The 27,507-nt window shown below is 40.3% G+C and overlaps 1 protein-coding gene across 6 annotated transcripts; it reads left to right on the forward strand.

The window, feature by feature from the left end:
* The first annotated feature begins 237 nt into the window (after positions 1–237).
* On the forward strand, positions 238–26,731 carry LOC131227406 (annexin D5-like). Of its 6 annotated transcripts, XM_058223204.1 has the most exons (8): positions 238–386; positions 7,252–7,538; positions 7,605–7,658; positions 11,230–11,423; positions 13,588–13,806; positions 15,450–15,644; positions 17,466–17,555; positions 26,326–26,731. In XM_058223204.1, the coding sequence occupies exons 2-8, from the start codon at positions 7,307–7,309 to the stop codon at positions 26,530–26,532; spliced, it is 1,191 nt and encodes a 396-aa protein (XP_058079187.1). In that variant the 5' UTR covers positions 238–386; positions 7,252–7,306; the 3' UTR covers positions 26,533–26,731. The 6 variants fall into 6 exon arrangements, with proteins under 6 accessions (XP_058079187.1, XP_058079185.1, XP_058079186.1 ...); XM_058223202.1 differs by having other exon boundaries at positions 7,252–7,658; XM_058223203.1 differs by having other exon boundaries at positions 258–386; positions 7,261–7,658.
* The last annotated feature ends 776 nt before the right edge of the window (positions 26,732–27,507 follow it).

The following is a 27,507-nucleotide window of genomic DNA, read 5'->3' on the forward strand; positions in this document are numbered from 1 at the left end:
TTTTAATGGTGCGTGTTCAATCAAAACTCTTTCCTTTAGTGTGTTCTATATAACATTTCGATTTGCTTAAATTTTTGTAATACTTACTAAAATGTACTTGGAAAACGGATGGACGGTGTGGATATACATAATATAATCAGTGTGGGCCCCACATTGAGGGTAGCACCCACTAAGGTTTATCCGGGTAACACCTAATCCGCTCCTGTCCAATAATCTCAAAGTCAAAAGTCAATGGATAAGACACTACAACATAAGAACTATCGATGGACTTTCATTGTAATCTCCTCCATTCTTCCAAAGCTAAACGGCGATTTAGAAGAGGAAAACGACGGACGAGGAGCTTCGCAGCAAAGCGGAGTAGCTTCGAAGCACACGTGCGAGGAAAGGTGAGTGTCTGTAATCTCCAAATCTCTATTCACTTCTCTCCCAAGAATCTCTCTAATCTTGTCTAGACTCATGATTGAAATTCTGTTTTCTCAAAAACCCATTTTATGGTGATTGTGGATGCCACCACTTTTCATTTCTCACCAATCGTGTTTTGAATCCCCTAATCATAATTTTTATGGTGATTGTGGAAAATGGTATCTCAAAATTGTAGTGCCTGTTTGCATGGAAGTGGAATCTTTAAATTCATTGGACAACGTTTGTCTTATTTCTTGTGCCAGAAAATTTTGAAATAACAGTAATTTTGTATCCAAACACAATGTGGGGGAGATTGGCATCTGTTGTGCAAGTTATATATATATATATATATATATATATATATATATGGAAACGGATTGGCTACTCCCCCTGACAGCAGCTCCGGGGCTGGTGGTCGGTGCTCTGTGGGCCCCACCCTGATGTATGTGTTTCATCCATTCCGTTCATCCATTTTTTCAGATCATTTTATTTCTTTATGAAAAAAATTAGAGGGATATAGCTCTCATGTGGACCACACCACATGAAAACAATAGTAATTGGATATCAACCATTAAAATCCTCCTAAGGCCCAATATACTGTTTATTTGACATCCAATCTGTTAATTAGGTCATACAGGCCCAGATGAAGAGAAAAAACAAATATCAGCTTGATCCAAAACTTTTATGGCCCCCTAAATGTTTTTAATGGTCGACCCTCATTCAACACTGTTTCCTGTAATGTGGTCCACTTGAGATTTGGATATACCTCATTTTTTGTCTCTTACCATAAAATGATCTGTAAAAACAGATGGATGCAATGGATGAAATACATACATCATGGTGGGGCCCACATAGCACCGACCACCACCCATTGGCTGGTGTCAGGGGGAGTAGCCAATCCGTTCCCATATATATATATAGAGAGAGAGAGAGAGGGAGAGGCATGCTCACCTACGCACCTGCGCACGTCCGCACCTTTGCACACGTGTCAGAGAGAGAGAGAGGGAGGCATGCTCACCTACGCACCTGCGCACATCCGCACCTTTGCACACGTGTCATGGGCGTTTAATCTGAACCGTCCATGTGATGCGGCATCCCATGAAACCTTAAAAGGACAATTTTCACACTGATCTAAAACTCTGGTGGGCCATAGAAAAGAGAGATGCAAATCAAAGGAGGAAACTGTTTTCTTTTTCCATGGCCCACCAAGTTTGGGATCAAAGCAGAAGTTAGGCCCTGAGGGTTTCATGGGGTTCTGCATCATGAGGACCGTTTAGATTTGGGGCTCACATCACGCATGATGATTGATGAATTCTCAACAAAGTTCAGACGAGTTCCCTACGTAACTCGTGCTAACTTTTTTGAGAACTCATCATACATGATGTGATTCAAAATCTGAACGGTCCACGTGAAGCAGCACCTCATAAAACCTTCCTGACCCAATTTTTACATTGATCCAAAATTTTGGTGGGCCATGCAAAATGAAAACAGTTTCCTCCCTTGATATGCATTTCTCTTTTCTATGGCCCATAAGAATTTTAGATCAGGGTGAAAATTTGTCCCTTGGGGTTTCATGGGATTCCGCATCACATGGACCGTTCGGATTAAACACCCATGACACGTGTGCAATGGTGCACACGTGCATTGGCTTGTGCAGGTGAGCATGCCTATATATATATATATATATATATATATGGAAATGGTACCATGAGGTAGAGCTGTGTGGGCCTCACTGTGATGTGTGTCGAACATCAACACCGTGCATTTGATGGGTCTCCTTTAGGTTATGGGATATCCTAAAAATCAGCCGTATATGGAATTCAAGTGGGCTATACCATCTAAAATTATATGAAGACATGCCTAAAACATATAAAAGCAATTTGTGGGGCCCACCTGAGTTTTGGATGCGACTGAAACTTGGTCTGACCCCTCATCTAAGTGGGGCACACACAATGGATGGGTTGGACTTGTGAACCAAATTTCCGTGGGCCCAATAAATGATTATGAATATTTTAATGGTAGGATAACCCCTCTCAACTTTTGTATGTGGTGTGGCCCACCCAAGTCATGGATTGACTTGATTTTTAATCCCGTGGCCCACCATGGAATTGCGCGTCTGGTTGATGGGGTAGATGTTCGACATGCATCATGGTGGGGTCCACACAGCTCGACCTCATAGTACCATTTTCCATATATATATATCTATAGAGAGAGAGAGAGCTGTGTGGGCCCCACCATGATGTTTGTCGAACATCAACACCGTGCATTTGATGGGTCTCCTGTAAATTATAGGATATCCCAAAAATCAGCTGTAAATGGAACTCAGGTGGGCCATACCATCTAAAATCATGTGAAAACATGCCTAAAACATATAAAACCACTTGGTGGGGCCCACCTGAAATTTGGATGCGTTTAAAACTTGGTCTGACCCCTCATCCAAGTAGGACACACATAATGGATGGTCTGGATTTGTGAACCACATCTCAGTAGGCCCAACAAATGATTATGAATGTTTTAATGGAGGATAACCCCTCTCAACTTTTGTTTGTGGTGTGGCCTACACAAGTCACGGATTGACTTGATTTTTAAGCCCTCGGCCCACCATGGAATGGTGCATCTGATTGATGGGGTAGATGTTCGATACACATCACAGTGGGGCCCGCACAGCTCGACCTCATTGGAAGCTCCCATGAGCTCGACTGCATACAACCTTTTCCATATATATATATATATATATATATATATGGAAAAGGTACTATGTGCTCCACCTCACAATAAGCTCCCGTGAGGTCGAGCTGTGTGGGCCCCACCGTGATGCGTGTCGACCATCAACACCATGCATTTGATGGGTCCCCTCTAAATTATGGGATATCCCAAAAATCAGCCATATAGGGAACTCAGGTGTGCTATACCATCTAAAATCATGTGAAGACACCGTTAAAACATATAAAAGCACTTGGTGGGGCCCACCTGAGTTTTTAATGCTGCTGAAACTTGGTCTGAACCGTCATCTAAGTGGGACACACATAATGGATGGGCTGGACTTTCAAACCACATCTTGGTGGGCCCAAAAAACTGATTATGAATGTTTTAATGGTGTATGGCCCCTCCCCACTTCTGTAAGTGGTGTGGCCCACACAAGTCACGGATTGACTTGATTTTTGAGACTTAGGCCCACGATGGAATGGTACATCTGACTGATGGGGTAGATGTTCGAAACGCATCACGGTGGGGCCCACACAGCTCGACCTCATGGGACGGAGTCGTGAGGTTGAGCGCATAGTGCCTTTTCCTTATATATATATATATATATGCATAGTGCCTTTTCCTTATATATATATATATATATATATATATATATATATCCGGGAGAGTCTACCACTTTGATGTAGTACAATTAGCCACTTGCTCTAAAAGCTCGAACTAATAGAGAGTGGCAAATCAGTTCCTTTATCTTATAGCTCAGGCACCCACATCGCATGGGTTAGTACCTCGTCCAAACCTCCTCGTGGGCTCTACTTCACATGGGTTCCGCTTCACATGGGCCACCTACCTCGAGTGTATCCCCGCTTCTGCATTACTAATCTTACTAACACCATAACTTTAAGGAAGAAATTTTCTAACTAACTATTTTCTAATTTGACTCAACTATACCTTTGTTTTCTACCCACTCACTCACACCACAATGGGATTTCACCACAATGGATATTCAAACCCATGACCTCATGTTGAAACTCTTCTGAGTCTACGACCAAGGCATGACTAAGTAACCTAGACTCAACGAAAGCTTGCTTAATAACCAAGTATCCTAATTCAATAAATAAATTAAGACTTGGCAATGATTCTCAATACAATTCAGTGCAGTTGTTGGTTTATGATCCATCTAAAGTGGGACTTAATTTCAGCTTTGATAGGTTTCAGGACAGATTAATAGGAGGGAGAGAGAGAAGTTGAAAAGGATGGAGAACATAATGGAGAGGATGAAGAAGATGGAGAATGTAATGGCCATTCTAAGCAATGCTCTTGACGAAATGCACACTCAAAGTGTTCATACAAAGGCTGTAAAAGTAACTTGCATTGTTCCAACAAGTGAAGCCCGTAGCAAGGAGGAGAGGTTGGAGAAGATGGAGAATGTAATGGCCACTCTACGCAATGCCCTCGACAAAATGCACACTCAAAGCATTCATACAAAGGATGTATCAGCAACCTGCATTGTTCCAACAAGTGAAGCCCCTAGCAAGGAGGAAATATCAGCTCAAAGCCGTGGTTTTGGTAGGGGAGTGTCAACTATAAATGGTGCTCCTAATCCTAAGCAAGATGCCATCCATCTCAACTCGGCTTTCAAAGGTTTGGTCCTATTTTTGGTAATTTTTATTTCTAATGGTATTATTATTATTATTATTATTTGTGTGAGAGGATTCTTTATGGGGCCGACTCTGATGTGTATGTGAAATCCACTTCGACTATTAGTTGTGTCGTTCCATGTTAAGCTCAGGGACAAAAAATCAGGCTGACCTATGACTCGGGTGGGTCAGACAAAAGGAAAGAGTCTGGATAGAAACATCTATCTTTTATTTTTTATATGGCCCACCGTGATGAGTATGTGAAATGTACTCCAACCATTAGATCTCACACAAAAAAAAGTTAGGCCTGGAGCCCAAAAGCAGGCCCATCTGTGAACCATACCAGGGAAACAGTTTGGAGGGTGGGCATTGCCCTGTACATTGTTTCTAATTGTGTGGTCCACCTGAATCATTAATGAGTCTGATTTTTGGGACCTGGGCCTAACATTGGGTGACACACCTGATGTTTAGAGTGGATTTCACATATGCATCACAGTAGGGCCCGCCCAAGACACCTGCCCTTTTGCTCCTGGCAATGGTCTAGTGCGGGAGACCATCACCTTTTAAAACAAAACCCAACTGACTGCATTTCAGGTTTTAAAAACAAAACCCAGTTGACTGGGCAGAGTCTCAGTTGAGTCATGCCGAGGTGTATAGAGTCAGCTTGGCTAACTCAAAAAGTTTGGTCAAGACCTGACTGATTCACACCACTCAGCAAGTTTCCATGAGACTCGGTATGAAGTCCTGCCTAGTCAAGTTAACTCGATTGAGTTTTGAGTCAACTCACTGAGTTGTAGAACTATGATGGTAATATTGTAGTCCGTGGAAATTAAGTTCTTTGGAATTAGGAAAATGCAATAATTACTTAGTGTCAGGGATTGTCCCTTAATCCCATGGCTTGGCGTATGGGATGAAAATGGATTGGTAAATCACCCTACCACTACCGGTTGGTCCTCTGTGGGCCCCACCATGATGTATGTGTACCATCCATTCCGTCCACCCATTCTTCCAAATCATTTTATGGTAAGAGCACAAAAATTATTTTGATCCAAATCTCAAGCGGACCACACAATGTTGATTGAACGACTACCATTAAAAACTTTTTTGGGGCCACAAAAGTTTTCAATCAAGCTAATATATATTTTTTCCCTTCATCCAAGTCTTTATGACCTAATCAACCGGTTAGATGTCAAATAACCATTATAGTTGGCCTAGGAGGTTTTTAATGGTGGAATTCAATCACTACTGTTTTCTCATGGTGTGGTCCACCTGAGTTGCATGTGATTTGAAGGGATTATGTGGTATGGGATTCAAAAAAACATAATTTTTACACATGGCAGGATTACCCCGGCTGCCATGGGATAAGATTAATGCCATGCTTTGCTAGTAATATGGTGGTATATTGAATGGATATACCCACCATCATTTGAAATTATTGAGAATAACACACATGTGTTATATCTAAACCGTTTATTTGTTTTGTAACATATTATGTCAAAAATGAGGTAGATCCAAAACTCTGGCCCCAAAGAGGTTTTCAACGGTTAACTGCTTTCTAGTGGGGTCATGGCTTTAGATTTACATTTTTGGCCCACTTAAAATAATCTCGAAAAATGGGTGGACTGTGGAGCCCACACATCATGTGGGACCTACACAACTTGCTAACATCGAGTGAAATTGGAGACCCAATTGAATTCCATCTAATCTAATTCCATTCTTCCCAAACATGTAGTGGAGAATACCCTCCCACCTAATCCCTTCTAACCCACGGCGCAAACACGCCCTTGTTCTTTTCCAAGTCCCCTCTCTAAGCCCATTCAACTGAAAAGGGTGTTATTGGGAATGATGCATCTGACTGATGGGGTAGATGTTCGATACACATCACAGTGGGGCCCACACAGCTCGACCTCATGGGAAGTTCCTATGAGCTTGACCATTTAGAATCTTTTCCCTATATACCACAAGATCTCCGGCTCTAACATCACTTTGATGTATTACAATTAGCCACTTGCTCTAAAAGCTCGAACTAATAGAGAGTGGTGAATCAGTCCCTTATCTTATAGCCCAGGCACCCATATCGCATGGGTTAGGACCTCGTCGAAACCTCCTCGTGGGCCCCACTTCACATGGGTTTCACTTCACATGGGCCACCTACCCCGAGTGTGTCCCTACTTTTGCATTACTGATCTTACTAATACCATAACTTTAAGAAAGAAATTTTCTAACTAATGATTTTCTAATTTGACTCAACCAAATCTTTTTTTTTTTACCCACTCACTCACACCACAATGGGATTTCACTACAATGGATATTCAAACCCATGACCTCATGTTGAAACTCTTCTGAGTCTACGACCGAGGCATGACTAAGTAACCAAGACTCAACGAAAGCTTGCTTAATAACTAAGTATCCCAATTCAATAAATAAATTAAGTTGGCAATGATTCTCAGTACAATTCAGTGCAGTTGTTGGTTTATGATCTATCTAAAGTGGGACTTAATTTCAGCTTTGATAGGTTTCGGGACTGATTAAAGGAGGGAGGAAAAGAGAAGTTGAAAAGGATGGAGAACGTAATGGAGAGGTTGAAGAAGATGGAGAATGTAATGGCCACTCTAAGCAATGCTCTTGACGAAATGCACACTCAAAGCATTCATACAAAGGCTGTAAAAGTAACTTGCATTGTTCCAACAAGTGAAGCCCATAGCAAGGAGGAGAGGTTGGAGAAGATGGCGAATGTAATGGCCACTCTACGCAACGCCCTCGACAAAATGCACACTCAAAGCATTCATACAAAGGATGTATCAGCAACCTGCAATGTTCCAACAAGTGAAGCCCCTAGCAAGGAGGAAATATCAGCTCATGGTGCTCCTAATCCTAAGCAAGATGCCATCCACCTCAACTCGGCTTTCAAAGGTTTGGTCCTATTTTTGGTAATTTTTATTTCTAATGGTATTATTTTTATTATTATTTGTGTTAGAGGATTCTTTATGGGGCCGACTCTGATGTGTATGTGAAATCCACTTCGACTATTAGATGTGTCGTTCCATGTTAAGCTCAGGGACAAAAAATCAGGCTGACCTATGACTTCGGGTGGGTCAGACAAAAGGAAAGAGTCTGGAGAGAAACATCTATCTTCTATTTTTTGTCTGGCCCACTGTGATTAGTATGTGAAATGTACTCCAACCATTAGGTCTCACACAAAAAAAAGTTAGGCCTGGAGCCCAAAAGCAGGCCCATCCGTGAACCATACCAGGGAAACAGTTTGGAGGGTGGGCATTGCCCTGTACATTGTTTCTAATTGTGTGGTCCACTTGAATCATGAATGAGCCTGATTTTTCGGACCTGGGTCTAACATGGGGTGACACACCTGATGTTTAGAGTGGATTTCACAGTAGGGCCCGCCCAAGACACCTGCCCTTTTGTTCCTGGGAATGGTCTAGTGCGGGAGATCATCACCTTTTAAAACAAAAGCCAACTGACTGCATTTTAGGTTTTAAAAACAAAACCCAGTTGACTGGGCAGAGTCTCAGTTGAGTCATGCCGAGGTGTATAGAGTTGGCTTGGCTAACTCAAAAAGTCTGGTCAAGACCTGACCGATTCACACCACTCAGCAAGTTTCCATGAGACTCGGTATGAAGTCCTGCCTAGTCAAGTTAACTCGATTGGGTTTTGAGTCAACTCACTGAGTTGTAGAACTATGAGGGGGGTGTTTGGTGCATGGGTTTAAGTGGGATGGAATTAGGAAAATGCAATAATTACTTAGTGTCAGGGATTGTCCCTTAATCCCATGGCTTGGCGTATGGGATGAAAATGGATTGGTAAATCACCCTACCACTACTGGTTGGTGCTTTGTGGGCCCCACCATGATGTATGTGTATCATCCATTCCGTCCACCCATTCTTCCAGATCATTTTATGGTAAGAGCACAAAAATTATTTTGATCCAAATCTCAAGCGGACCACACAATGTTGATTGAACGGCCACCATTAAAAGCTTTTTTGGGGCCACAAAAGTTTTCAATCAAGCTGATATATATATTTTTTCCCTTCATCCAGGTCTTTATGACCTAATCAACTGGTTAGATGTCAAATAACCATTATAGTTGGCCTAGGAGGTTTTTAATGGTGGAATTCAATCACTACTGTTTTCTCATGGTGTGGTCCACCTGAGATTTATGTCTACCTCATTTTCGGGATCAAGCACTAAAGTTATATTTCAAAATAGATGGACGGCGTGGATAAAACACATACATCATGGTGGGGTCCATATAACACTGACTAAAGTAGAAATGCGGAAATCCCGTGCCCAAGCGTGGATTTCAAGAAGAGGCTTAACAACCCGGTCTCAAACATGAGGTTTGGTTGATCCATGGGATATTAAAACCCACTCCCACCTAATTCCCTTTAAACCCATGCCCCAAACACCCCCTGCCGTGGAAATTAGGGCGCGTTTGGGAGGTGGGATTAGAAGGAATTAGGTGTGATGAGATTTAAAAAACATAATTATTACCCATGGCGGGATTGTCCCCTGCTGCGGTGGGAAAGCATGTTGATAACATGGTGGTATATTGAATGGATATACCCACTATCATTTGAAATTATTGAGAATAACACATGTGTTATATCTAAACCATTCATTTGTTTTATAACCTTATTTTATGGCATGGGCCTAAAAATGAGGTAGATCCAAAACTTATGTGGCCCCAAAGAAGTTTTCAACGGTAAGTATTCAATTCTCGTTGCTTTCTATGGTGGGGTCCACTTGAGCTTTAGATTTACCTGATTTTTTGGCCCATGCTCCAAAATAATATCGAAAAATGGGTGGACGGTGTGGATATAGCCTACACATCATGGTGGAACCTACACAACTTGCTAACATTGAGTGAAATTGACACGGACCCAATGCAATTCCATCTAATCTAATTCCATTCTTCCCAAACATGGAGTGGAATTGGCACGGACCAGATGAATCCCATCCCACATAATCCCTTCTAATCCCACGGCCCAAACACGCCCTTAAGTTCTTTTCCAAGGTTTTCAACCCTCTCTAGCAGCCCACAATCAACTAAGGTTTTGTAATGGTTACTTTTTATTTTTTTTGGGTGTGCGACATGTGACATGCTGCAAAGAGGTATGCAACAACTACACTGAATTGTATTAAGAATTCAAAATTGTGGGTGACTTGGCCCGACTCAGACTAGTCACCTCTGACTCAACTGAGTCATGGCTCAACTTAGACTGTATGAGTTGGTCTGAGTGAACGAGTCTTAAAACCTTGGTCCAAATTCAACTGAAAAGGGTGTTATTGGTCCCTGGAATCTCCCGACGGGAGAGATTTTCTTGGGCAATCGGCCAAGGAACTCAATTGACCAATGGTCTCTGTTACCATGGGCCTTGCTTCTCTGATTTGAAAACCTGTTTTGCTGAACATGTAAGTAGCTTCACAGAAATTCTATGTAATTCCCTACTAACAGTAATCATGGAAAACAGATATAGTATTCGGACAGCTGTTATGATGGCCAACCATGTGGATGGGCTATGTCCTAGAAAACCACAGTATTTGACTAACTCGCCCATCCGATCTGTGGCCGGAAAAAAGGGTTCTGTTAAAGCAGCGGTCCACATTCAATCTTAAAGCTCACAACAACTTTATTATCAGAGTTTTCCATTTAACAGGAGCTAGGACAATTCCCCTGTCCATATGGCCACAATCAATCAACAGTCCTGATCACCTGACATGTTTGCCACATGTACCACATGGAGGAACATCACAGATCTCTCACACAGAGTCCTGCATGCTAGCATTTCCTCTTTCTCCTTGGGGGGAGGGGGATGCACACAGAATGTTTACAGAAGTGAGCCCCATGGTTGACTGATCCGGACCATTGATCTGCTGTGGCTCTCACATGTGGACTGTGGCCCAAAACTATCCTGTATATGTTCCCTCTGACCTTCCAATTTGTGGTATGCAAATGAACGGCCACAAAGAGAAATCTGCACAGCCTACAGGAGAAGGCCCAAGATTCCATCACTAAGGTTTCTCATTCAGTATCTTTTTACATGATTCATCCATGGTGGGTCCAAACAGACAAATGGTCTCTGAACACTGAATTATGGGTCCCACTTGTTACTCCGAGCATCTGGGTTGGCAATGGGCTGTGTTTGGACCAAGACGGGCCTAAACCTGATATGGGCCTAGCATGTGTCACCACCCACTAGGGTCCACGTGCCAACCATTCTCTAAACCATCCATCTTACAATAGTTTTCATGCTAGAAACAAGAATATGAACAGTTCGGATCATTTCTGCATGTGGGCTCCAGTGGGTGGCAACACATGCTAGATCTTAAGTCATGGCAGAGGCAAAACGAACTCCTTTATGATTTGCTTATGTGGAATGTGAACAGGCACATATGAAATCCATTCCATTCTTATTTTGGGGTGCTTCCAAACACACCTGAACTGTTTGTAATGGTCCCTTTGCAGGAACAGGTCTTAACCTTGGGAAAGTGATCAGTATTCTTGCCAACCGTGATACCACCCAACGAAGGCTCATCCAACAAGAATATAGATTGTTGTATTCCGAGGAACTCAACGACCGTCTCTCCCAAGAGCTCGATTGGAATCTTAGTTGGAACCTCGGTGGGAATATTAATGCAATCTTAAAGAAAAATGTTAAGGTATGATCTAATAATGCGATGGTGGGATGGTTATGGTAAGTGATGGGTCTGTTTTGCATGTACCCAAGAACCAGAATGGTGCAGAATGAGGCATGACTCTGCCACATTTTGCCCAGTAAGGCGTTTGGGTACATCCCAAAAAAGGGTATGTGAAGGTATGCTGAATATCTGCCCAAAATGCAGACATGATAGTTATGGGTGGGGATCTGTCATGTGCCCACTGTTTTAAATATCGACGATATCGGCCGATATATCCCACGATATATCTTGTATCTCACCAGTGCGATACGAAACACACAAGTAGTGCGATATATCCCACATGTTTGATTTAGTGAGCATTTTAAAATTTCGATGCTCTTATTTTCTGTAATTCATGTTAAATTAGTGTCAAATTGGTACAAATTCATGAATTTTGGATTGGGAGCTTCGATTTTGAGATTTGGAGGAGATGGGCCGAGTTGCGAAAAATTGAAAAAAAAAAAAAAAATTTCAATTTCTCGCAATCGTTTGCAATCTTTATGTTCAAACATCACATAAAAAATGTTTGTAACCTAATCTAGTATTTCTTCTTTTGCTTTTGAATGTGTTGCTTGTGTTTCTATACGTCTTCTTACATTTATAAATTAGATTAATAGACATTGAATATACTTGCATCAATTCAGTTAGATAACGCATAGATTATGACCCCATACAAAGAAAACCTATTATGTGTACTTATTTTTTGTAATGTTTTGATTTATAAGTATGTATTGATGTCTTTTTTAACAATCACCAAAGTTTCATCGAAAAATTCAACTAATTTCTCAATATTTCCCCATGTTTCCAACAACAGCGATACATTACACGATACAACCGATATATCCCATGCGATAACCGATATGTATCCGTATGCCAAGAATGCGATACGTAACGAGATACTGATATTTCGAACATTGCGTGTGCCAATCAGGATACTTATCTTTTTTGTGCGATATATCATGGGTTTTATCACTCTTAATGGATTGGATTGGAACCAACCATAAATTGGATAAGCCTTGAATGGGCCTCACCCATGATAGTCCAAAATTTCCAATGCAAATTTCCTACAACATTGGTTTTAAGGAGCTTGTGCAATAAAAAAGCTCTGTGATGCCACCATGATGTCTGTGGGATATCCACTTTGTCATTCATTTGTGATAGCTCATGTTAAGACATGAACCCAAAAATTAGGCAGATCTAAAGGTCAGGTGGGCCGCACCATAAGGAATAATGGGGACGGGGATGTTACCATTGAAACCTTCCAGGGACCACTGTGGTTTTGGATGAGGATGGTATTTGTGTTTCCCTTCGTCCTGGTGGTACTAACTCCTGAATGGGATGTATGGCATATAAATATCATGATGGCCGGAAGAAAGTTTCAATGGTGGGTGGCCTCATCCCACCGTCTTCTATGGGGTGGTCCACTTAATTTTTAGATTTGCTTGATCTAGAGGTCTCGTTCTGTCACAACTGATGGACAAAATGAATATTCCAAAGCTATCACAGCGGCCCCACAAAGCTTTTTGTTGCATAGGCTCCCCACACCAAGTGCCACGGGAAATTTGCATACGTTCCGACCAAATCTGCGTTTGCCATGCCCATGAAAGATGAGTCACTGGTAAATGTGTATGGCTAATCTGGTAAATGGTCCACATTGTGCGTGCTGATTGGACCACCTTACAGGTGCAATTTCTCCAATTGAATTTTAGACTCTCCACCATTTTATTCTAACCATCCATTTAATAGGCAGGAATTGAGTGGTTAGAATGGTTTATTCCCGGTGGTTTTCAGTCTATGCCCCAGCTATAATGGGCTCCACAGTTTGGACATCAAGATTGCCTTATATGTATGCCAAATGCACGGTAGATTAGTTACAACGATTGTGAATATGGCAGTGTAACTGTTCCTGAAGTATAGGCAAGGTATGCAAAATCGGTTATGTAATGGCCGTAATGGCCGTTACATAATAGTAACGGTCATAATCATTATGCGTTATGAGGTCAAAACGAATCAAAAAAATTAAAAAGGGCTGTAATCACAACGGTAATAGTGATGGCCGTTACAGCCACCGTTACCGTTTTGGAACACCTTGAGTGTAGGCCTAATTTACATGGTTAGCCATCTAATTCGGCTGTTTGCTTTTCAGAGTGCAATCTTGCTTTGGATGCTTGATCCAGTGGAACGTGATGCAACCATTGTGGGAAAAGCACTAACGTTGACGACTCTTAATTTGGATGCTGCTACTGAAGTCATATGTTCGCGGACCCCATCCCAAGTACGACTATTTAAAGAGGCATACTTCAAGAAATATGGTACTCAACTCGACTCCGATATCAGCTCTAGAACCAAAGGCAATCACAAGAAGGTAATCTCTCTCACACACAAAGCATACATCTAATTCAAATATGTGGCATGTATGTGACTCGAATTAAAATCGTCCAGATCATGGGGCCCATTGTAGACAGGAGATGACCCTAATATTGGACTAGTTGAATGATTCTTCGGGCATTAGCTTGCCGAATTTCGATTCTGGACCGTAATTCAATTCAGCTATAACGTGTATGCCACAAATTGGTGATTTAGAACATTGGTTCATGTAATGATTGCTTAATTGACCCATTTGAAATGTGGTCTGCGATTTGGACGGTTTAGCTTTTACATGGGCTTTGTAACATCAGCTCTCTGACACTATTGGCTATGGGTGAGGATTCTGATCCAGTGAGTGACCCAAGTACGGGACAAGGAAATCCTTCTAAATTGGCCAATTCACGAGTGAATCTAATGATAAGCAGACCCAATTTCAAGAACAAGAGAATAGAACTCCACCCTCCATCTTTTGCCTTTCTCAAATTAGAGAATTTGGTTTTATTTCATTTTCAAAAACTTCTCTAGAACATTGAATCATCTCCCACCTTCTAATCTCAACCATAAAATAATTACAACAGGTAAAAGTACTAGATTTCCTTACAAGAGAATTGTGATTCATGCATACAAAGCTTCGCTCCACAGACCCGAATATCAAAGTGTGTAAGTGTTCAATTTTTGAGTGCATGGTATGATAATTTATTTTGGTTCGATAAAATGTCGCCTAGGGTGGTTTTAGGTCTTTGTGTGATTTATCTTAAGAAAATTTCCAAAGTGCCCTTTGTTAAGTTTTTGTAATTTTCCAAGGAGGTATTATACAATCCTTAACCTATGACTACAGTTTGCTCCAATTTTAGTAAAAAGGGGTCCCATGTATCGTTGGTCTAAGCGATTTGTTGGCTGGAAAATAGATGGTTCAAAAAAGAAAATGCTACAATAATCTACATTTAACTGAAAGGAACAATGGTTCAATGACTGATTTTCATAGACTTTGCAACTTTTAACTCTTCTTGTGGCATTGGTGTGTTTCATGAGTGCTGCATGGGCAAGTGAGCTAAGGAATTACCAAATCCATGTGATAAATCTTTCTTTGAAATTTTCCTTATGTGTACACGAACGAACCATGCATTTAATGAAATGGCAAGTAAGCAAAATCACGGATAAGCTATATGTACATCAAGGTGTTCTATGATGGCCATAACGGGCACCGCTGTTACTGTTATGATACAGGCTGTTGTTTTGTTTTGTTTTGTTTTTTTTGAAAAAACTGTTTCTGGACTGTCACAGGATTGTTATGGGTCCATTACAAGGCCGTTACAGTATGTTATGGGACTGTTATGGCTCATTTTTTCTGTAATGGCCATTACGTCCATTTCTGCCCTGTAATGCGTAACGGTAATGACTATTATTGTTATGTAACCGATTTGGAATACCATGATTATACATGAATATGTATCAAAATTGTGTATCCAAGTACCTTTGCCATGGAGCTTAAATTTGTGGTGCTTTTCTTAATATCATGTGCCATTTTCAACTTATATGAGAAAATTATATTAGATATTGTAATAATTTCATTACAATCCATTACAGAGATTAATTTCACCCTTTTTTAAATTTTTTTTTTTTTTTAAAAATTTCACGTAGTTGCTAGTTGCATGTGTAAATGTGGCACGTGATGAGGAAACAGAGGTTGATCCAAAGATGGTGGAGGAGGATGCCAAGAAGTTATTTAAAGATGGGGAAAAGACTTTTGTTCGGATTTTTAGTGAACGAAGCTGGGCCCATTTGGCTGCAGTTGCTTCTTCTTACCATCGTACGTATGGAAACTCACTTGAAAAGGTACTCTCCCTCCTATATTTTCAATACCAAGTACTTCAATATGTTTTTGTCAAGCCCGTTGAGAAATCATCAGGGCCTGTTTGGCAGATGCCTGAAAATGGGTTAATCTCATTTTAGTTGATCGTAATTATGTGTAAGAGATCATGATCATTAGTTCATGACTGCCAAACAGGCCATTAGGATTTCAGCTGAAATAGGCTAACTTAAAGTGTATCCAGGTTTGGTGAGAGGACATGAGTTTGGCCAGACTATGGCATGTCTAAGAAATCAACTTAAGTCTGGGCTGGGCCCATCAGCGAAGTACTTAGCCTAACAGTACTAAAAAATTTCTTCATCCTTGGGCCCACTAGTAATTTATTGGACACAGAAGCTTAACCCAATGCTAACTACTTACCAGCCCTATAAATTTTAGCCCGAGTTTTATTAGTTATCAGGCTTGAAAATTAGGCCCTCAAACATCTAGGCTCAAACCAAACCTCATCCAAAGCAAGCTAGACTCTTTATTATTATTATTATTATAATTTTTTTGGAAAAGGTGGGAGCAGACCACTTGTAATGCATCTAAAGGGCAGGGCCAATACCTAACCCTCCAAGATGGGAAGTGGAATCTCTGTGCCTCCTGTTGTCAGAAGCTGTGTGGAGCCCACAGAGATGCCTGTGGAAAATCCACTCTGTCCATCAGTTTGGCAATACCACAATAGGATAGGAATCTAAAAATCAGGCAGATCTAAAACTTATGTGGGCCATACCACCCAAAACAGCAGGGATTGGATGCCCACCATTGGAAACTTTGTGGGAGCCACAAATGTTTTGTATCAGGATGATATTTGTGCCTACAGTTTATCTGAGTGGTAATAACCCTATGAACAGTTTGGATGGCACAAAAACGTCATGGTCACCTCCAGGAAGGTTTCAACAGTGGATGTTTCCATTCCCACTGCCTTGTTTGGTGTGGCCCACCTGTCGATCTTCCTATGTCGATCTTCCTATTTTGATATTCCTGTCCTAATGTGGTCTTTCAAAACTGATGGACGGAGTGGATTTGTCACGGGCATCTCTGTGGGACCCACAGAGCTTCCGACAACATGGGGCACAGGTAATCCGCTTCCCCAGGATGCTATAAAAATAATGATAAAAAAGGTCTCCTCTAAAAACTATACATCATGATACTCTGTAGTTTAAAAGACCAATCCTATCCACAAAAACTCTCCTCCTTCTTGGGGGAGCTCTCTCGATGAAAGGTGACTTTGATTGTGGGCCCTAGCCTTCTTAGTTAACCAATCGGCTACCTAGTCACCCTCTAAAGATCTAGTGAATTTGATTCCTCGAGATTGCCAAGCCTATTTCACCGAGAAAGTGCCTGAGGCCGATAGTTTCGAAACAGACAATCATACTCCACAAACATGCACAACCCACTTCCCTGAATCACTTGTAGAACATTGGTAGGAATAAGGTGATCTCTTAATGATGTTGTCCACCTTTGCCTTTGAAAATATTGGATATTTCAAGGGGAAAATGTTTGTAAAAATTGGTTGGAATTAAGATAGCATACAAACTATTGTCAGTGACGAGTTCTCTTTCAAAATAATAGTACCCATCTAATAAATGAACTTCACAATAAATAATACATTTGCTTATAGATTGTTTCGTAAAGATTGAATAATAAAGGACAAAAAATAAAAAGTACTTGTGTAAGCTTATAGTAATAAGTGAAGAAAATATGTGGTTTGTATAGAGTTCTCAACACTGCGACAACACTACATATTTCTTTCTTTTTCCTCTCAGTTTGATAATTCTAACTTGATTTTCTTCTTTCCTTAGGCTGTAAAGAAGGAAACATCTGGACATTTCAAGCATGCACTTTTAACTCTCTTAGGATGTGCCATGAATCCTGCTGAGTACTTTGCTAAGGTATCACTATAAAATCTACGATAGTTAGATTGATCTCTCTTTCCATTTCCTTTCTTTTGTGTTGAAGGATTCAATTTCTCCTAAAATGGCTACTTAGGAAGTGTTAACCACAAGAGACTACATTGTGGAAATTGTAACTTATTTATTTCACTGAGAACAATAGTAATATATAACAGAGGTGAGAGATCTATAGAGATCTCAAGAACCTGCATGAATCCATCTAAATAGTTATTTATAGTAAGTACACTATACTCTAATAGGAAGGATGATTAGATTGTAAACAGAGAGGAGCTGAAAGCTTTTGTCTATTTGAGACAACCCATAGGGGTTGAATATATAGAGATTACAACATCTATACAAAAAAAATAATAAAATCAAAATTCTCTACCTATGGAAACGAACTATACAAGGTATGCTAGCTATACAAGGTATATGTGAGTCTGTCTAACATCCCCCCTCAAACTAATGCGGTTCATCGATAAGTAATAGTTTGCCAACTAAAAATGAGTGACATGCAGAAGTGAGGGACTTGGTGAGAATGTCTGCAATCTGATCATGGGATGCAACATGTGGAAGAGAAATGAGCCTAGATTGAAATTTCTTGTGGATAAAGTGACAGTCAACTTCAATATTCTTCGTCCGTTCATGAAAGACTGGGTTAGAGGCAATCTGAATGACACTTAAATTATCAACATGGAGTGGAGTAGGATTCGGTAGAGGAGCGCCCAAGTCGGAAAGAAGTCCACGTAACCAGACAAGCTCACTACATGCAGCAGACATTGCCCGATACTCAGCTTCTGTGCTTGATTTGGAAACAGTGGCCTGCTTCTTGCACTTCCAAGAGATGAGAGAAGTGCCGAGAAAAACACAGTAGCCAGTGGTAGATCTTCATATGAGAGCGCAACTGGCCCAATTAGCATCCGAATAAGCATGAAGGTCTAGAGTCGCCGTGGAGGAGAAGAACAGTGACTGATCTAGAGTTCTACGTACGTACTGTAGGATGCGCAACACCGCAGTCATATGAAGAGTCCGAGGAGCAGAAACAAACTGACTAACGACTTGGACAGCGTAGGCAATATCAGGGCGAGTCATAGTTAAGTAAACCAGACTCCCAACCAAACGACGGTATAAGCAGTATTCGAAATATCGATACTATCGGCCGATATATCGACCGATATTATCGTTATCGTACCCCTGCGAGACGATACACTAGCGATAACCCCCGGAAGATACCAAAAAATCCCAAATTTCAGATATCGGCCGATATATCGTCGATATCGCACGATATTTTGATAATATCACGCGATTTTCTCTCCATTATTGTCGGACATCGACGTCATCATCCGAAAAAATCGAAAAAAAAAATTAGAAGGTGGATTTCGGTACCTGTAGAAGATATCGCCATGATCGGAAGCTTCCATTTGGTGGGCCATTTGAATTGAAGCATCGTTCCTAGGTTACCACAAATAAAATCTCCGATTTTGGAGAGAAATCCAAAGACATCCTCGCCGATATGATGCGATTTGGGAGAAAGTTTAGGGTTCCGGCTTCCGGAACCCTCTCTGTGTAAAAATAAAGGTCGTTTTGGCCTGTTTTACGGAAATCAGGTACCGCACACCACCACTGTGTGGACGTCACCAAGTTCTGTGGGTCCCATCACGAGGTATGTGTTATATCCAGACCGTTCGTCCATTTTGCGGGCTCTTCGTAAGGCTGTAGCCGAAAAATAAGACAGATCCAAAGATCAACTAAACCACACTGCAAACAGCAGTGGTGGATTGAACGTCTACCATTAAAACCCTTTTGGGGGTCACGGAAGTTTTGGATCAATATGATATTTATTTTTCCTCTTAATCCAGGTCTGTGTGACCTAATTAACAGATTGGATGGAAAATAAACATTATGTGGGCCCTACGAATGTATTAATGGTGAGAATCAGTCCCCCACTGCTGTTTGTGGTGTGGCCCACTTGAGCTTTGGATATGACTCATTTTTGGGTTCTTGATCTAAAATGATCTCTCCAAATGCATGAACGGTGTAGATATAATAAATACATTATTGTGGGGCATGTAACTTTAAAATGTTGGTGCAACTTGAGCTCGAGGAGCGTCAGCGCCGGACGCGGATTACGTACTGAGTAACTCCGCACGCTTAGCGTACCGAGTAAACTCTGTGGGGTCCACCATGATTTAAATATGTTATCCACTCCGTCCATCCATTTTAGGAGATAATTTAAGGCTATAGCCCAAAAACGAAGTATATCCAAAACTCAAGCGAACCTCACCATAGGAAAGAATGTGAATTGAAGTTCTACCATAGAAAATTTCTTGGGGCCCACAGAAGTTTTGGATCAATCTGTTATTTGTGTTTTCCCTTTATTCATGTCTGTGTGATCTTATGAACACGTTGGATGACAATAAACATCACTATGGGCCCTATCAAGGTTTCAACGGTGGAAGTCATTATTCCCACTGTTTCCTGTGGTGTGGCACACTTAAGCTTTGGGGCATTTTCAATTTTCAGATCAACCACTAAAATGAGCTGGAAAAACAGATGGACGGCGTAGATAACTCACACACATTCACAGTAACCCCAACTGAGTTTACTCAGCACGATAAAAAGGTACCGAGTAACCCATTACACAATCCGATTTCGTCCATATACGGATTTCCTGCCAAAGCCTTCCGCAGGAAGTTCCTGCGCTTGAAACCTTAATGGAGCCTACTATGATGTTTGTGAGGAATCCACTCCGTCCATCCGTTTTCTGAGATCATTTTAGAACATGGCGTAAAAAATGATTAGGATCTAATACTCAAATGTGCCAAAAATGTGAGGATTGAACATCCACACATGAAATATTCATACGGCCACATAAGTTTTGAATCAGACTAATATTCGTATTTTCAATTCATCCGTGTAGGAATAACGTTATGAACGGTATGGATGGCATGTTAACATCACTGTCGACCCAGGGAGGTTTCAACTGTAGGAATTTTCCTACCCACCTTTGCCTTTAGTGCGGCCCACTTTAGTCTTAGATCCTGCTTATTTTTGTTCTCAAGTGCTAAAATGATCTCAAAAAATGAATGGACGAGGTAGATTTCTTACAAACATCACAGTGAGCCCCACCTAGGTTTCGAGCTAAGGAACTTGGCAAGAAATCTGCTTATGATCAGCACCCCCCCCCCGGTAGAAGTGGATCCCCTAGTGAGCAGTGTACTTTGTAAACTTTGTGGGCCCACTATAATTCATGTATTTTATCCACTTCGTCCATCCATTTTACCAGATAATTTTATGGTTTGAATGAAGAGAAAAAACTATTATTAGCTTGATCCAAAACTTTTGTAGTCCACTAATGGTCAATTACCATTATTTCCTATGGTATGGTCTACTTAATTATTGGATCTACCAGATAATTTTATGGTTTGAATGAAGAGAAAAAACTATTATTAGCTTGATCCAAAACTTTTGTAGTCCACTAATGGTCAATTACCATTATTTCCTATGGTATGGTCTACTTAATTATTGGATCTGTTTTATTTTTTGGATAATGTCCTAAAATGATATGGTAAAACGGATGGATGGGAGTTATCTTAGTTCAATCGGACAGCGCATAGCTTAGGACCCTCTACAAAGGAAATCTATTATGTACACTTCTTTTTTGAAACTTTATGATTTAAAAGTGTATATTAAAGGCCTTTTTAACAATCTCCAAAGTTTCATTAAAAAATTCAACCATTTTCCCAATGTTTCCCCATGTTTCCCAAAAAGTGCGATAAACTATGCGATACAAACGATATATCCTGTGCGATAACTGATACGTATCTGTATCCCAATGGTGCGATACATTGTGCGATACCGATATTTCGAACACTGGGTATAAGTGGGGTTGTGCAAGTAGATCACCATCGTCACGGCCATATTGAACGTTAAGTTCTAAGGGAGTGATTTGTCTTCTGATCCGTCAATGATGCCAAGGCGAGAAGATCCTTGGTATATTTATGTTGGCTGACCAGGATCCCACGTTTAGAACGTAAAATTTCAAGCCCAAGAAAGTATGTGAGATGGCCGAGGTCTTTCATCTTGAAGGAGGATTGCAGAACTTCCTTTAAAGCCGATATGCCAGTGGCATCGCTACCAGTCAGAAGTAGGTCATCAACATAGACGAGAACAATGACAATTCTGCGAGCAGTGGTGCGCAAAAAATAAGGATGGGTCATGACTACTTTGATTTAAGCTAACAACAGCAACAGAGGTTGTTGGATTTGGAAAATCGAGATCCGGAAAAGCTAGATCTGGATTTGGCGAAACAGCAACAGCAACAGGGGTTGCTGGATCTAGAAAATCGAGATTTGGATTTGGCGGAACAACAACAGCAACAGGGGCTCTGGATTTGGAAAAGTTAGATCTGGATCTGGCGGAATAACAATAGCAACAGTGGATCTGGATCTGGAAAATCTAGATCAGCAACAGAGGCTCTAGATCTGGAAAATCGAGATCTGGCGCTAGATCGGGAAAAGCGAGATCTGGCGTTGGATCGGGAAAAGCGAGATCTGGAACAGCAACAGGGGTGGCTAAATGGGAGCAACAACAACAGGGGTTGCTGGAACTCGAACAGATCGAGCAATAGGGGTGGTCGGACGACGGAGTGATGGTCAGACGACGCTGTGATGGTCAGACGACGCCTTAGGGGTGGCCGGACGATGCAGCAAGGGTGGCCGAATGATGTAAGGGTGGTCAGACGAGTAGGGATGGTGGTCGGACGCAGTAGGGATGGTCGGATCTGACAGGTGGTGCCAGATTTGGATCAGTGAAACTCTGATACCATGTAAACAGAGAGGAGCTGAAAGCTTTTGTCTATTTGAGACAACCCAAAGGGGTTGAATATTTAGAGACTACAACATCTATACAAGGAAAATAATAAAATTAGAATCCTCTACCTATGGAAACGAACTATACAAGGTATGCTAGCTATACAAGGTATATGTGAGTCTGTCTAACATAGATCACGCATCTCTAAACTCTTGAGCATTGGGAAAAAATGGTGGACACTAAGAGTTTGTTAGGCTACCTGAATATAGCCTCAAAAGGAACCTACTTCCAAAAGTAACACTTTTTTAAGGGTGTTTTGATGTCTGGAAAGGTCAAGGTACATATTCCTGCCGGATAGCTAACTTACTAGTCATAGGCTCCGGTTTTTCTTTTTCGATGCCCACACATGACAAACCAAGTTCTCCTTCACCAAGAATTTATTTATTGAAAAGCCTTTATTTCCACCGTTTTAGCTTTTAGGTAGTCAAATGACTCCTAAGATCCATAAACAATGTGGTGAAATTATCAAGCCCTTATTATTATTATTATTATTATTTTTAGGAGCAGACCCAATGCCTTTGCGGGCATGCGAGTTACCATGCTACCATGATTGTAGATTATGCATGCATGGATGAGATCCAAACCTTTCATTTAGGTTTAATAGTGAATCAGCCTAGTCCAAAAAGTATATTCTTTGGATAATCCTAACCCTATAGATTCTAAAAGACAAACATCGTTAGAGGCTCATACCTAGTGAGAAAAAGTTCCATCATTAGTTGCATTTGATTGTCCAATAAAAGTAAAATTTTCTTTATTCTCCACCATCTAGGGGTGTCAATGGGCCGTGTTAGGGCTGGCCAAGCTTTGTCCAAGCCTAGCTTGGGCCTATGACGAGCCAAAATAGGCTCAAATCCTGAGCCTAGGTCGATGGTCAGCTGCAACCTAAAAATCGGTTAAAGAAAAAGCTGCTAAGAAGGATGCCCACTTCGTTTTTAAGAAGCCGGGCCATCAAAAGAAGGAATGCATTAAGTTTAAGAATGGTTTGTAAAGAAGGCCAATAATATTTTTTTAGTCCGTCTCTCGAATCTAATCTAGCTAATGTGTTGATAGACACCTGGTTGATGGATTGCGGTGCTTCTATTCACGTGTAATTCCATGTAGGATATACTGCAGAGCCAACTGAAGCTGAGAAATTAGCTTATGTAGATAGTGGCATAAGGGCAAACATTGATGTAATTGGAGTCCGAAGGCTTAGGTTAAGGTTAGGTCAAATTTTAGATATAGTAGCTATGGTTTATGTGCCTTCCATGAGGCGTAATTTACTTTATATTTCTTGTTTAGAAAATATGGTTATGTGTTTAAATTTGAAAATACAAAGTTCAATATTTTTTATGATTTATTTGTGCTTGGCACAAGCATTTTGGTCAATAACTTTTGTCAGCTGGACTTGAATACCTCATGCATCTTCAATGTTGGTTCTTTACATAGAAATGGGAGTGATTCTAAGAAAAATTAAAGAATGAAAATTTGTCCATACTGTAGCATACACGATTAGGCAATATCTCTCTTGAAGAGGATGAAAAGGCTTGTGTGAGAAGGGATTCTTCAATTATTTTTATTTTTATTTTTATTTTTTATTTTTTATTCTTTTATTTTGTTTTTGTTTTTGTTTTTGTTTTTTTTTTCCTCTTCACAGACAGGTGTTTGAACTGACTGCATTAAGAACTAGCAGACTAGGCCATTGGAAGGATGTCACTAGGAGTGTAAAAGTCCTAGATGATACATACAGTCATGTGCAGGTTGTTCCGTAATGTATCTTGGAATGGGTAGAGATACTTTATCATCTTCATAGACGATTATTCTCATTGTTAGTACGCATACTTTATATACAATGAATAAGTTATCTTAGACATATTTAAGTTCTATTGAATACCCATAGAATTGTGACAATGTCTCTTAATACACCATGCATATCCATAATTGAGTCCCAAGCAAGGCTGTGTTGAAAACTCTAGATTGCGACATCTTCATGCATGGGGTTGTCTTGTAGAAGCTGAGCTTTTAACTCATAAAAAAGAAAACTTGATCTCATGACAATTAGTTGTTGGATACCCATATGCATTAAAAGGTTTCATATTCTATTGACCTTCAAACTCCATTAGGATTTAGTATACTGGGAAGTCTAAGCTTATTAATGATGCTAAAAATAGTGGGAGTGTTAACTCTTCAGATTGATGCCATAAATGATGAATTAAAACCCGTTAAGGACAACAAAATTTGGAATATTGTTGAATGATCGAAAAGGATTAAACCGATTGGTAGTAGATGGGTGTTGAGAACCAAACGGGATTTTATAGGTGATAACGAAAGGTATAAAGCCAAAATAGTTGTCAAGTAAAGCAAAGTTATTGATTTTAAGAAACCTTCTTTTCATTATAAAGAAAGTGTTTTGCTTTTAACAAATGGACAAAGGACTCCAATCACTCATATTGGAGATTTGGTCATTTGGAATCGATTGGATATACAAATATAGACTTGGTTGGCTTCCTTAATAGTAAGAAGTCCATCTTTGGCTACGTTTCCTAATGGAATTGCATCATGAAGAGCTTGAAATAGTATGGCTTTGTTTAATGTGGAAGCAGAATATATAGCTAATGCCACACATTAGGCAATATGGCTTCAATTTTCTCGGTGTAGAATTGTCAAGTGTCAATAGAATCTATTTACACAAAGCAAATGATGGCGGATCACTCCCTAAAGGCCATTCTGTCATGCTACTTATAAGTCATGTGTTTTTATAAGAGTTGTTGGTTCCAAAGAAGTACTAGATTAGTGGGAGCTTTAGTTTGATTCTACTCATGTGCAAATATTTGGAGTTGCCATTAAATTTATTAATGATTATGTTATATAGTTTATTTCTTGTTTCTCTTTTTGTATATCGTCGATACTTAAAACACTGGTGATAACTACCAGGATCTAATATTAGTGATCCTGATGGACTAGATCTAAGAAGCTTTGCTCTTATTATCCAATTGTAGTGTTTTTGAAATCTATTGGGTATCCATTAGGAAGTTTCAAACAAAGATATTTTATTAAATATTTTCATAGAAAAAACATTTTATTTTCTTTGATTGATCAGTGTAGCCCAAGTGGGAGAACGTAAGACTTCTATTAGGTAGGCCTCATGTGATCATCAGTTTTGATCTATGATTGGATTACTTGGATTGAGCATACCAATGGGCTCCATTGGGACTTGTGATACATAGACCGGTTTGGAGTGGTATGCTTGGACTATGCTACCTATACACAATATTAAGATGGTTATGGACTCTAGCTAGTGTGGAGACTTCTGAGGGAGGAGTATGGGTAAACTACTCCGGATCCTTTTTTATAAATAGAGGTCTTGATCCCCTTACCTACATGTACGGGAAACGTAGTCTCGTACATCAACATCAAAGTAGCCTGGCTTTCCATTTAGGCATGTCTTTTGAGATTAAAGTTTTGTTTTGTAATCTCATCATTATTGCATAAATCGATCCTATTCTACAATATTCAGGCTAATAGACATGGGACTTGGTGGGTCAATTAAGTGGGTTAAGAAATTCTTTTTAATACTTTATTATAAAATATAATAACGATGATGAGAGATTTTGCAAGGGTCCCATTTGTAGTTGGACTGGGACCCCATCAGACATACAAGGATTGGGATCTCCCATTGTTGGACCCAACCAAGTTGGCTTGGGCAGGTTTGAGGTTTAAATGTGCAAAATATTTTTTTCTGTGCACCACCAATGGATGGTGAAAGATCCTGGTACAATATCTTGTACATAGCAATGGGAACACATATTCCCTGCTCTTGAGTAAATTACAAACAAGCTTCCTGCTAGTTTTTGAGCATTCTCATTCCATGTACTATGCACCACCCTGCCTAATTTAGCCACCCATCTTAAAATTTCAGGTGTTGTACAAGGCCATGGAAGGATTTGGGACAACTGACTCCACACTTATAAGGGTAGTGGTCACAAGAGCTGAGATTGATATGATGCATATAAAGGAAGAATACTCAAAGAAATACAAGAAGTCGCTGCAGGATGCAATACACTCAGAGACATCAGGCGATTACCGAACCTTTCTCCTTTCTCTTGTGGGCCCCGTTGAACCATAGAAGGAAAATGGCAATGGAAGTGCACTTTCCCGACACAGATAAAGCACACATTTGCATGAGCTGGAGAACATATGAGATGATCCCTGCTCTCTGTATGCTATATCTTGAAGGAGAGATGAGACAGTGAGTTGGTAGATCCAGAATAAAGTAGAGCCTCAATAAGAGAATGACATTTGGTAATTTAAAAGAACTATATATATATATATATATAGACGCCAGTTGTTATCATTCGTTCGAAGCTCTACTGTATACCAGCTCTATCAACTCTATCTTAGCATTTATCATATCAGAAACCATGATTATATGATTATCAATGGGTCATATCTCACACATGTGTGCCTCATTTTGATGCATGTGAGGTGAGTGTATGCATTCCTCAATTGGTAGTGGGGCTATTGATTGTAACTTGTTTGGAATTTGGCCTTATGAAGAATGGGTATTTATAAACTCGCCAACTAAATACTAGTGATTGCATTTTTATTTTTATTATTTTTTTAAATTTTAGAAATTATATCTTTTAATAAAATACTAAAGAAATATTTTCATGACCTGCTTGGTTATGTTCAAGATCCGCCTGTAGTCATTTATATAAGATTCTGACTATTCATATTCAAAATAAGGCCGTTGGACTACCTTCCAACCTCTTGATGGAAAGATCATAAGCCTGATCTGATCGTCCATATTTGGATATACCAAGATGCCCAATCTGACCATCCCTATTCAAGATAAGGGCCATCATCTTGCCAGCTCACTGGATGGAAAGATATAAGCATAGATACATGAACTTACCGTCCAAAATCAAGATATGGCCATTAGACATCCTCTTAGCTTATTATTGATTAGATCTATTGTAGAAATGCTCCGATCCAGCTGTTGATATTCAACTCCTCACAATGGCTCCGATCATCATGCGTGGTCCCACAAACTAGAATTTGTGGCTAGTTTGTGGGACCACTGGAGCTCGCCTACATCTGT

Source organism: Magnolia sinica, chromosome 15 (assembly GCF_029962835.1).
Source record: "Magnolia sinica isolate HGM2019 chromosome 15, MsV1, whole genome shotgun sequence".
Taxonomy (NCBI): domain Eukaryota; kingdom Viridiplantae; phylum Streptophyta; class Magnoliopsida; order Magnoliales; family Magnoliaceae; genus Magnolia; species Magnolia sinica.

Bases quoted from the DNA above. Each gene is read 5' to 3' on its own strand.
- LOC131227406 (XM_058223201.1), top strand. From the start codon at position 4,362: ATGGAGAACATAATGGAGAGGATGAAGAAGATGGAGAATGTAATGGCC. The intron at 4,750-11,229 runs GTTTGGTCCTAT...GTCCCTTTGCAG, and splicing joins TCTCAACTCGGCTTTCAAAG to GAACAGGTCTTAACCTTGGG. The intron at 15,645-17,465 runs GTACTCTCCCTC...TTCTTTCCTTAG, and splicing joins ATGGAAACTCACTTGAAAAG to GCTGTAAAGAAGGAAACATC.